This window comes from Dipodomys merriami, unplaced genomic scaffold (genome assembly GCF_024711535.1).
Source record: "Dipodomys merriami isolate MVZ:Mamm:240054 unplaced genomic scaffold, mDipMer1.0.p SCAF_4, whole genome shotgun sequence".
In the NCBI taxonomy this organism is placed as follows: Eukaryota; Metazoa; Chordata; class Mammalia; order Rodentia; family Heteromyidae; genus Dipodomys; species Dipodomys merriami.
This window is the reverse complement of record NW_027205603.1, coordinates 17,472,132-17,484,515: the sequence shown is the minus strand read 5'-3', so window position 1 is coordinate 17,484,515 and position 12,384 is coordinate 17,472,132. Positions and strand designations below refer to the sequence as shown.

General features: G+C 47.0%; 1 protein-coding gene across 1 annotated transcript in view; it reads left to right on the top strand.

Annotated features, from left to right (window-relative positions):
- The window catches only part of Ryr2 (ryanodine receptor 2), a 427,229-nt gene that overhangs the window by 175,735 nt on the left and 239,110 nt on the right, over window positions 1-12,384 (top strand). The window contains exons 8-10 of the mRNA XM_069990607.1: window positions 830-942; window positions 8,046-8,142; window positions 8,738-8,834. Of these exons, the coding sequence (XP_069846708.1) occupies window positions 830-942; window positions 8,046-8,142; window positions 8,738-8,834 (307 nt within the window). The remainder of the gene's footprint in view (window positions 1-829; window positions 943-8,045; window positions 8,143-8,737; window positions 8,835-12,384) is intronic.

Sequence of the window (12,384 nt, the reverse complement as noted above, 5' to 3'; positions counted from 1 at the left end):
CATTGAGGAATTAGTCAAGAGAAAGAATTAACTTCTGGAAAATGGCAAAGATGGCGAAGGGCAGAGAAGGAGAATTCTTAGAGCACAGACAATATGAGAGCCTCATTGCCATGGCTAGTGAGCGCTTCCATGCGGGTTTGCCTGGGAATCATGAGCAGATTGAAGTGGTTTGTTTACACTTCTATCTGTGGAGACATGACCAAGCCACGAGGAAGGACATGCGGCTCGAGCTTTTGCCTGCGTTGTTCTATAAGAAAGTATTTAAGGCATAGTCACAGGCTTTTATTTCATTGTACCCTTCTGTAGTGAGCTTCTGATATTTTACTGAGATCCAGAGAAATTAGCACATTTTAACATAACAAAAATGGGGCAAACAAAGGAAATGAGATAGTAGGATTTTTAGGTAGTTACCCAGTATCCTCCTTCTGAACCAGCCCCCAAGTCATTTTTGAAGTCAAGTGATGAAAGTCACAGAGCACTGAGTGAACAGAGCAAAGGCTTGTTGTTGGTTGCATGGGGCAGGAAGTCGATGTGGCTGAAGGGTGGCTTGGTTCTCACGGGAGTCTACACGGCTGTCCTTTGTCCACAGTTCTTAGCAGGAGGAAAGCTCCTAAGATGTCACAACCCATTTCCATGGGAAGAAACTTGGCCTCTCAGAATGTCTTCACCCTAAGCTATTCTTGGGCTGCGTTCTTTGTCTGCCATATTAATGATGCACAAAATGTCCTTTTCCTGCAGCCCACACAAATGGAATCATTGCCAAAAGAGATAGATCTGGAGTTAAAAAACAAAATGCTCAGGTGTGTTTCTGTCTCCCCCAACTCCGCAGGTGAGGCGTGCTGGTGGACCATCCACCCCGCCTCCAAGCAGCGGTCAGAAGGAGAGAAGGTCCGCGTGGGAGATGACCTCATCTTGGTCAGCGTGTCCTCGGAGAGGTACTTGGTAAGTGCGGCCGGCAGTCCCGAGGGTGTGGTACTGCAGTGAACTGATTCTGCCAAACTCCGAATTGAACAGGAAAGGGAATTTGCTTCTAGACAAGCAAAGCTTGGAAAATCACTTGTGGTCAGAGTTGGGACTGTGGCTGTGCAGGTCTGGGTATGCCCGAGTCCTCCTGACCTTGGGTGGGGGTGTGTGTTCACCAGGCCCACAGCGCCCTCTCTGGGATCCACTTCCTAATAGAGTGGGAATATTCCACTGTGTGTCCTTTGAATCCCCGGGGCTGCTCTGTGGGACTGTGACTGAAGATCTTAATCTTTATGGAACCGGTTTATTACGGGAGAGACTCTCGTCACAGGTGGAATCTCAAGGTTTGTGACCTACAATTGCATTCCCTCCCCAGGTTGGGCTGCCAATGGGAGAATGAAAGGAGGAGTGGGTATTGGCTGTTGGGTGTACTTCTGGTTTTGGTGTTTCCGAGGAACACATCTAAAGAACAGGGCGGTGCAATGTTCATAAAAGGTTGCAATCTGTGGAAGTGCAAGATACTCTTTGGACTTCAGAAAGGAATTAAACACACAACAGGGGCATGGCAGGCCTGGCACTCATGTCTACCAGAAGGTCCCAGATGTGGTTGTGGGTGATGGCTGAAACAAAACCAGAAGCAGTGCCCATGGCAGGAAGCTCATGCTAGGCCGGGCTCAGATGTCACCGAGTCAGAAGTGTTCTTTGTGCCTAAGCAGTCAGGGTGAGGGAAGTCACTGGTGCCCATTGTTCGATACAAGGTGGGAAAGAGAGACAGAGGGAATGTTACAGGTGATCTTTTTGGGGAGTGGAGGGGCTTGTGAAAGGCAAGGTAAGAACAAGAAGGAGGAGGAAAGAGGAGAAAAAAATGCTTAAAGAAATTGCAAAAATTTTAAGTCAAAACCAATTATCTGTGAAAAATAGTTTTTCTTTTATTAGCACTGGCTTTTCAGTCATTTGTGTCTGCTGACCGATGACTGGTTAGTGGCTGGACCATCTGACTTTGCGTTTCAGACATTCAAGTGACATTGCCTTGACTACAACCTACAGGAAGGGTGTTTTCCTTCCCTGCAATGTGTTCCATGGGCAGAAGAGGGCGCTGTGTGGTGGGGCGCCCTGACTGAACCGGACCTGGGGGTTTGAAGACCACAGAATACAGGGTCTTATCACGTAGCAAGGTTGTCAACTACAGGCCCACGTGGTGTCTTTTCTGGCTTTTGCTGTTTTCAGAGTCTACTATGAAACCCCATCTTAAGCCTCTTTCTAGGAACATTCGTCAAGAAAGCGTGTTTATTTTTGCGCAGACTGGAAGCTTTGCCTTCTTTTAAAGAAGGCTTTGGGTAAGCAACTTACATATAAGGGAAGCACACAGTGGAGGAAACAGGGTGCGTGAATGTGAAGTCTCTGGTCCGTTCCACACTGAGCAGTTTAATTCATGCGAAATGTGAGATGTCAGGTTACCCGGGCTTGGGCCGCAGAAATGATTGGTCCAGGCAGACTAGCCACAGACCGCTGCTGCCGCATCCGTCAGTCATCTGCCTTGAGTTCCAGGAGTGATAAAAAGGCTTCAAACAAGCAATTTGGGGGATGCCTAAAACCCATATTGGATTTTTTTTAATTGAGGAAAACCCCAAATATTTGGATTAAATAACAAATTATTAAATTGTCTTAAGAGGCATGAATACAGTGATGAAAGACAATGTTTTCAAGTGCATTGTTATGTCAACCAAGTCCGTTTTCTTTGGGGGTGGGGAGGGTGCATGGCCGAACTGAGGGCTTGTACCTGCTAAACAGGTGCTCTGCCTTGGAGCTACATCTCCAGTCCTTCCTGTTCAGTGCTGCTCATTCACTTTGAGCCATTTTTTTTTCTCTTCCTGTGATTTAGGAGTCATAGAGTATGATCTCTCTATCCCTCCTTCTCGCTCTCCCTCTCGATCTCTCTTCCCTTCCCCCACTATTAGGGTTCAAACTCAGAGCCTTATATCCAGACTGTTTGCTCAGCTGGTGCTCTGCTACTTGAGCCATGCCCCCAGCCCTGCTTTTTTGCTGTTTTTTTTGTTTTGTTTTTAGATATAGAGTCTCATGAACTTTTCTGCCTAAGGTAGCCTCAAACTATGCTCCTCCCTGTTTTAGCCCCCTGAGTAGCTGGGATTAAAGGCGTGAGACCTCGGCCCATAGCTAAGAGCATCTATTTCCTTGTGTCCCTTATTTATTCTTCCTTTAATCAGGAGAAAAACTTGAAGCTAGGGGAGTAATATGGCTTACCCACTTGTGTTTCCTGTCTCTGGATGATGATTTATTTTGCATGCTCTATCTCGAGGGCCCTCGAGGGCCCTGGCATTTAGTAAGAGATAAGAAAGTGAAGAATTGTATCAGATAAGGGTTGAATTTAGAGATGAGATCCGCTGGCAGTCTGGCGAAGCATTTTGCCCTCACCATAGTCATGGATAAAGGAAATACATAGGGTTCCAAAGGAAATGGAAAGTATTGAAATACAACTTTGTGGGCATCAGGTTAGGAATTCCTGTCCCATTACTTCTGTTTCTGACGTGTGTGTGTGTGTGTGTGTGTGTGTGTGTGTATGTGTGTGTGTGTGTGTGTGTGTGTGTGTGTGTGTATGATTAACTAAAACAGAGCTTTTGGTTTAGCCCCTCTTTCACTGGCCCCACACCACTCCTCTTGAGTGTATTACTACTACTACTACTACTACTACTACTACTACTGTTGGTTGTGGGGCTTGAACTCTGGGCCTGGGCGCTGTTCCTGATCTCTTCAGTTCAAGGCTAGCACTCTACCGCTTGAGCCACAGCGCCACTTCTGATTTTCTGGTGGTTAATTGGAGATAAGAGTCTCATGGGTTTTCCTGCCCAGGCTGGCTTTGAACCATGATCCTCAGATCTCAGCCTCCTGAGTAGCGAGGATTACAGGGGTGAGCCAATGATACCCGACTTGAGTGTATTATTTTTGGACAGGATTGGACAGATCAGATGATTTGTGGATAGGGAAGCTTGAAAGTCACTATCATGAGGTTATAGCTGACACCAGGTAGCAAATCAGTCCCCGGAGCCCAGCCATATTGGTTGACCCTTCCTGATTAGCGAGTAAATTCCATGGTGCTTACTTTTTTTCAGCCCAAGGCTGATTTCTGCTTTCAACCTCAGCCGTCATCTCTTTTGGCTTTCAGGATATAGCTCATCTCGGTTTCAGAGATTGAGGCTGTTGCCATAATGTGAATATTTAATACTGCAGGCCTGACTCGAAGCTGTTCTGTCTTGGATTTCTACTTGCTGTTCAAGCAGCAAAGTTAAGTGGAAGCATGCGAAGTCGTTATACCCGGAGAATATTTTCCTTTGAAGAGTGCACATTACTTAGATAGTTCTCTGTGACTGTCATACTGTCTTAAGGAACTTCATGACTGTATAGCTCTGCGTATGCATGGTTCCTCTTTAGGCTTGGGTCTGATGGGGAAATTGCATTTTATCTCCTCCACCCCCTCATTCCTTTCTGCACTGTGATAGCTCCTTGCTCCAGCAAAAGGTCCTTGATCAGGTCCAGCCTTCATCTGTAGTTTGAAGTGGATGCTCAAAGAAGAGACTGTCCGTCCCCTGCACTCTGTGTTCTCCTATTTCTGCCTTCTGGTCTTCTGTTCGCTACATTCCCCATACTAGAGCTGATTAGACTCAAGGGGTCCCAGCCTACAGCCCATGAATGATGAGGTTTGTGAGGTATGGATTAACGCCAGACATCCTACCAGGCTAGTGTACCAAGCCTCTAGTGTGCTTTAACAGATTTACTCGTAGCACAGTCCCATGTTGAGCCAGTATACCCAAGTCCAGCATTTGCATGAACAGGTTTGGAGATGGCGCATCCCATGGCGGAGGCCCAGGTCGAGTGACCCATGGGCCCCCTCCAGCTTGAGTCAGAAGCCCCATCTCTCCCATGGAATAGGCACCAGGACTGTGGACATGAGCGTGGTTCCAGCCCTGTTTGGCGACACACGTGCTCTTAGAATTCTTGCCCCGTTTTTAACATAGCTCACAGAACACTTGGAATGCGTGGCCCTGTGGTGTGTTGTGCCTGTATTTCATCTCTTCCCCCAGGGTGGAGAGGCATTCTGTTGCTGCTTAGCCCTGTATGGATCAGTGAATCCATCATGAATTAACCAAGGGTTCTCTACGTAGTGTGGTATCAACTGAGGTTTAATTTGGCTTCAAAGCTGAGATAAAAGGAAAGCCTTAGAGTTTTGAGTTATCTTCAGATAGATTTTTGATTGTGTGTGTGTGTATGTGTGTGTGTGTGCGCACACGTGCGTGTGCATGCATGCATGCGCATGTCTTGGGGCTTGAACTCAGGGCACTGTCCATGAGCTTTTTTGTGCAAGGCTAGTGTTCTACCACTTGATCCACAGCTCCACTTCCAGCTCTTTAGTGGCTAATTGGAGATAAGAGTCTTACAGACTTTCTTCCCTGGGCTGGCTTTGGATCCTCAGATTTTAGCCTCCCGAGTAGCTAGGATTACAGGTGTGAGCCACCGATGCTGGGCTGCAGATGGTTTTCAAAAAATCTGTATCTTGGGGCTGGGGGTTTAGCCCAGTGGAAGGGCGCCCGCCCGGCACGCGCAAGGCCCTGGGTTCGGTCCTCAGCCCTGGGGAAAAAAAATCTATATCTTACATCTTAAATATTCACACACGCGTGTGTATGTAAGCAATAGATACACACATGTGTGTCTATATCTTATATATATATATATATAGATAGATAGATGTTTCATATCTATACACATATAGGTGGTATGAGATCTTTTATTAAGTCGCTGAGGCAGAAATATTTATGGTGTAACTTAAAACTTTTTTTTTTAACTTGTGCTCTTTTGTTTTTGGAGGTTTAATTGGCTTCTCTGCCTGTTTCTGTACGGAACAGCATGGTAGACGTTGGGCCCACAGGTGGGGACCCGAGTTAGATAAATCACCAGAAAGGAAAATGAACCAAATAATGATACCAGGTGTTAATTGTTGTGAAGGAAATATGTTTTTCTGGTTTGTGGAAGCAGAACAGATACGATTAGCTTGTAAACAGTGAAAATAACTGGAACACATTAAAAAATTAAGGTCAGTAAAAGCATGGGATCAAGTATGAGAATGGGCGTTTGTATGGAAGCAGCGGCCAGTGGTGGTCAAGGGGAGGTGTGGAGGACTGACTGCTAAGTCCAATGGTTCGCCTGGAAGGCGACTAGGTAATTATGAGTGTGTCGCAATGCCCCCATCAATGCCTTTGATTTTCTTCTTGAGGGTGCGAAGGACTCAGTGATGTGGAGGGCTTGTATTTTGGTAAAGGAGCCCCTGTGTTGCTTATGGGTCTGTGGTGTTCCCTTGGGTGTCTGTGTCCAGCTGTGGTTGGCGGGTCTTCATTTCCTAGGAAGATCAGAGTCCCAGGGCATGTCTGATAGGGTTAAAATCATGAGACACTGCAGGGCCAAGGATGATAGCTACAGAGAAGGCGTGGGCAGGTAGAGTTTGGAATTTTTTCACTTTATTTTGGTCAGTCGTGGGGCTTGAACTGTGGGCCTGGGCACTGTCCCTCAACTCTTCAGCTCAAGGCTAGCACTCTACCATTTGAGCCACAGCACCACTTCTGGTTTTCTGAGTGGTTTATTGGAGATAAGAATCTCATGGACTTTGCCTGCCTGGGCTGGCTTTGAACCATGATCCTCAGATCTCAGCCTCCTGAGTAGCTAGGATGACAGGTGTGAGCCACTGGTGCCCAGATAGTTTGGAAATTTTAAAGGCAGCCAAGGAGTGATGAGTAATCGAGGCATTTTGCTATAGTTATAACTTGGTTTTTAGTGTGTGTGTGCGCGCACACACACACACACACACACACACACACACACACACACACACACACACACACACACACACACACACACACACACACACACATTCTGCCCCTACTGGGGCTTGAACTCAGGGCTTGTGATGTATCTGTTAGCTTTTTATTCAAGGCTAGCCCTCTACCACTTGAGCCACAGCTCTGCTTCCAGCATTTTGCTGTTTAATTAGCAATAAGAGTCTGTAGGATTTGTCTCCCCAAATTGGCTTTGAACCACCATCCTCAGATGTCAGTTTCCTGAATGGGTATGAGGCACCGTGCCCAGCCTTGGTTAACATTTATATATTTATATATTTATATATTTATTTATTTATTTATTTATTTATTTATTTATTTATTTATTTATTTTTGTCTTGAACTGTGGGTCTGGGCGCTGTCCTTCAGCTCAAGGCGAGTGCTCTACAACCTGAGCCACAGTGCCACTTCCCTTGCTTAACATTTAGTAAGTAATATCTATATTCCTGACACGTATTAAATATTACATTTTGTGAACGCAGTTCTATTTTTTAAGGACAACCTGAAATAATAGTTTTGAGAGCTGAAGGAGGTTTAATCACCCTATTTTTAGGCAGCTATTAGGAGATACTGCCATCTACTGTCTGTGATGTCATATTGCAGTGAACAGTTTCTGTATGCGTCATCAAATGAAGACACTGGCTCCGTGGTCAACAAACTGTCACCATTATAAACTGTCACCATTATAATGTCAAGTGCCTACCTTCTGTAACATTTTTTTCCATCAACATGCCTTAAGACAAACATATAGGGCTGGGAAGGTGGCTCAGTGGTAGAGCGCTTGCCTTGCATGTATGAGGCCCTGGGTTCGATTTCTCAGCACCATATAAGCAAAAAGAAAAAAAGCCGGAAGTGGCACTGTGGCTCAAGTGGTAGAGCACTAGCCCTGAGCTGAAGAGCTGAGGGACAGCACCCAGGCCCAGAGTTCAGGCCCCACGACCGGACCCAAAAAAAAAAAAAAAGACAAACATATAGTCTCTTTTTGGCAAATAAGAGTGTTTGTTGTTGGTGTATGTGTCTGAGATCAAAAGGGAGCTTCAATCGTTTTCTTTCCCTGCTGGTGTTTTTGAGTTTCGAATGACCAAGTGGAAGGAGTTGTGTGGTGTGGGCATTTGGGAGCATGCCAGGGCAGGTTGGCTTGCCGGTGGGACTCACCCGCCATCCTCCCTTGCCTGTTCTCAGCACTTGTCCTACGGCACCGGCTTGCACGTGGATGCCGCCTTCCAGCAGACTCTGTGGAGCGTGGCCCCCATCAGCTCAGGAAGCGAAGCTGCCCAAGGTAAAATCCTCCTCTCTCATTGGAAGACTCCGTCCTCAGTGCACACACTGATCACCTTTGGGATTGTGGTCATGAGCTGCTTGCTGATGAGTGAGCTTTTGTAGCGCAAGCGATCATGGCGTTTAAGGAATCTCTCTTCAAGGGAAGCTGGGACTGAGGTTTATCTTTATTTTGGTGCTATCAGCGTGAGCTTTTTTGCCTCCTCTCCAGTGGTAACCCCCTAAGGGTTGTGTTCCTTTCATTTCTTGGCCTCTGGGCATCTATCATTCATTAGGCCAATCAAAGTCAGTGTAAGTTCATCATCCAGGCTTGTGTCTGATGGCTGCACCCCAGTGATGTTTATGCAGTTGGATTGTTTATGCAGTAGCTGCATTCTTCTCACTTTTGATAGGGTGTCACGGTGTGTGTGTGTGTGTGTGTGTGTGTGCGTGCACGTAATGGTGAGGTTTGTGTGGCTGGGCCTTAGCATGTCCTGCCTGTACCATTGACTCCTGTGACCTTGGCCAGCACTGACGTTCCATGTATAAAAGTGCATCATCGGCCCCCTTGGTGCATCTGGCCATCAGCCTGACCATTGTGACCTTGATCCTTGCAGGGTACCTCATCGGTGGCGATGTCCTCCGGCTGCTCCATGGCCACATGGACGAGTGCCTCACTGTCCCCTCTGGAGAGCACGGGGAAGAGCAGAGGAGGTAGGTACCCAAGCCCTGCACCTGGTGCTGGGGTTGGTGTAACTGATGCACGCTCACTCTGTCTTGATGGAATTTTACTTGGCTAAGAATTTGTCTGTCAGGACACTGGCATCACAACAGGTCTACGCAGTCATTGATCTGCCCACTGAAGGGAGCCATTGCTTGGTTTCTCAGGAAGAGTTTGGTTTGTTGTTTTTTTTTCCCCCATGTGTTTTTCTCACTGGACATTTTTTTTTGTATCACTAAAACACATTCAGAAGCATTGCACCAAATGAAAGGAGTGGGCGGAGCGAGCGCATGAACTTAAACTGCTTAAAATGTCATTGAGTGTTCATTAGTGTTGATGAATTCGCCTTCTCCAGGGTTTAATTTCAAACTCGGCCTCAGGAGCAGAGTTATGGAATTGTGTAAAATGTCAGGGCCCTTTTCAATTACCTCCCACGTGTTGACAGGTGATGAAGTCGACCACTTCCCGATACAATACCTCTCTCCTGTTCATAGTTCTGGGGACAGGACGAAAATTGTCAGCCTCTATTTGAAAGTGCACTGATTTTAAAACAGTAAAAACACTTGTGATGATTTGCGTGCTCCTGCCGCCCCTCACAAACGAGTCAAGGAACACGGTAAACCAAACACATCTATGAGAGATGGCAGCAAAGTCTGTCTCTGTGGTTTGTGATGTGTCTTTAAATCTTTTACCCAGCACTTCTCATAACATTGATATGGACGCTTGGGTAGCTTGTTTAATAAATATTTATTACTGTAATTTAAGAAGAAGACATAAGGAGAGTGTTAAGGAAATTAATAGCCATTTAAGTATCTTAGCGTGAGCCAGGTGCTCTGAAAGCTGGTCTCAGGACTTTGCTCTGACCAGGCAGATCTGTGTATGGTGACGCACAGAATGCAGAGCCTGGAGAAACTTCCAGAGCTAAAAACGCTGCTTTCAATGTCCTGGGGGGAAGGGATTGATGGTTCAAAGAGAAAGGGGCTGTCAAGAGCAGCCTGTTGGGGAATGAATTCCAAACACAGGCTAAATGTAGGAGCTGATGCGCAGCAGAGCAGTGCATTCTGGGAGTTGCAGTTCCCACCTGGAAGATGGAGGGATGGAAGCATGGAGGATGGAGGGATAGAGGGAGGGATGGATGGAGAGATGGAGGGAGGGATGGAGGGATGGAAGGATGGAGGGATGGATAGAGGGATGGATGGAGAGATGGAGAGATGGAGGGATGGAGGGAGGTATGGAAGGATGGAGGGATGGATGGAGGGATGGATGGAGGGATGGAGGGAAGGATGGAGGGAGGGAGGGAGGGATAGAGGGAGGGAGGAAAAGAGGGATGAAGGGAGGGAGGGAGGGAAGTGCAGCTTCCAGGCGAGAGAGAATCTATCAGCTTCCTTGGTCAGCACCATTGCCCCAGCTGAGTGGGATCCCTGCAGCTGTGACAGGACACAGGCTTAAAATTGAAGAGTCTTGAGTCAAGAAAAACCCATTAGGATTTTTCCTAATGGGTACACCTGTAATCCTGGCTACTCAGGAGGCTGAGATTTGGGGATCAAGGTTCGAAGCCAACCTAGATAAATCCAAGAGACACTTATCTCCAAGTAGCCAGCACAGAGCTGGAAGTGGAGGTGTGGCTCAAGTGGTAGAATGCCAGTCTTGCAAGAAAAAGCCAAGTGAGAGAGCACATGGCCCTGAGTTCAAGCTCCAGTACTTGCAAACAACAACAGCAACAATAATGATGATGATGATGATAGAACATGTGTTAGGAGAGGGATAGTTCACCTGACATAAGGATTCAAGGACCAGATGGGATGGGGAGGGGTCCTTGTGGGCAGGATGGTCACGTGGGGGCAGGACAGTCAGGTGGGGGTCAGGCTAGTCAGGTGAATGCAGGCCGGTCAGGAGGATGCAGGAGGGTGGAGAGCCTGTGTGGTTAGCCATGGGAGCCCAGGGTAGGGAGCGTGGGTTTTCCCAGTGCCCCAGCACAGAGCTTGTACAGGCCTAGAACAGCATCTTCCACTCCAGGGTCCCTGAATTCCTTCATCCAGGCCTCCCTGGAGCGCTTCTGGGTCTTCCCTCAAGGCCGCTAGCGATCGGTGGTTGGGAAGGCCAAACCCTAGGCTAGACGGATTAGCTTTGTAGCTCCTCAGGGGACATCATTACTTTCCACTGTTCTTGTCACCCTCTGTGAAGTACAGCTCAATTGTCACCTTCTAGTCTGTGGGGGTGTTGTGCAGAATGCTGACAAAATGAGCAGCTTGTATTTAATCCAGGTGACAGGAGCGGTGCATGGGGTACGATAGTGGCTGTCACCATCAACATCATTACTGAGACCGAACAGGCCTCATGGAGCCAGGGAGGACAGGAGGGTCTGCGGGCTGCAGGGCTCGTGTGTGGACAGCAAAGGGCTTGGGCTTTGCTGGAAGAGAGGCCCAAGGAGGTCCGAGAGAGCCTGGAGCTAAGCTGGCCACTGCTGCGGAGAAAGCGAGGGGGGATTTCACAGATGTTTGCAGACTGCACCCCTGTCCGGCCATCCACCCTGGGACCTGTCACGCTGTAATGCTGACCGTTTCTCTCTCGATCCAGTCCCGGCCTGTGTCCAGCCGAACCTCCTGGGACTGTCTCAAGATACTGGTGGCAGCAAGTTTCCGTCTGTGTTCCTTTTTTATAGCACATCCATGTGATGAAATGAGATGAACGTGGACGGCAGATTGTGGCTGAAGGGAGAAAACGAGTCAGGAATAGGCAGCCTGGAGCTGCCAGAAGGACACTTTCTTTGCAAAGAAGAATTCTATTTGTCTTGATTACATATTGGGATTCAGTGATCATTTGCACAAAACGATAGGATAATTCTTTTTTTTTATTGTGAAAATACTGTACAGAGGGGTTACAATTACATGGGAAAGATAATGAGTACATTTCTTATCAAGCATTGTGCCTCCTCCTTTGTTTCCCCTTCCCATCCCTTCCCATTCCCTCTACCCTGCCACCCAATCCTCCCTCCCTCCCCCTGTGGCCCCCCCCCCAACCAAAGTAGTAAAGTTCATTTTTCGGCATAACGATTTGTACATCTCTTTGTTGCAATGTGTCCACCAGTATCCCTATTTAAATGATTTGTTTTTTCCCTTCTCCTCCACAAATTATACTGACATCAAATACAGTGAAAGCAGGGGTTATACTGTGGGGAAGGGACATACAAAGCAACAAAGATATACTCATAAATATGTTAGAAATAATCGCATGAAAGGAAAAAAAACATTTGAATACTTATCTTGGGGTTCATTTCCCTAACATCAAATTATCTGACCTTTTCTGCTTGACTCAGACATATACTAGATATTGCAAATAAGGGAAACCATGGGACCTATGTTTCTTTGGGCCTGGCTTACTTCACTTAATATCATTTTTTCCAAGTCTTTCCATTTCCTAACAAATGGGGCAATGTCATTCTTTCTGATGGAGGCATAGAATTCCATTGTGTATATATACCACATTTTCTTGATCCATTCATCTACTGAGGGGAATCTGGGTTGGTTCCATATCTTAGCTATG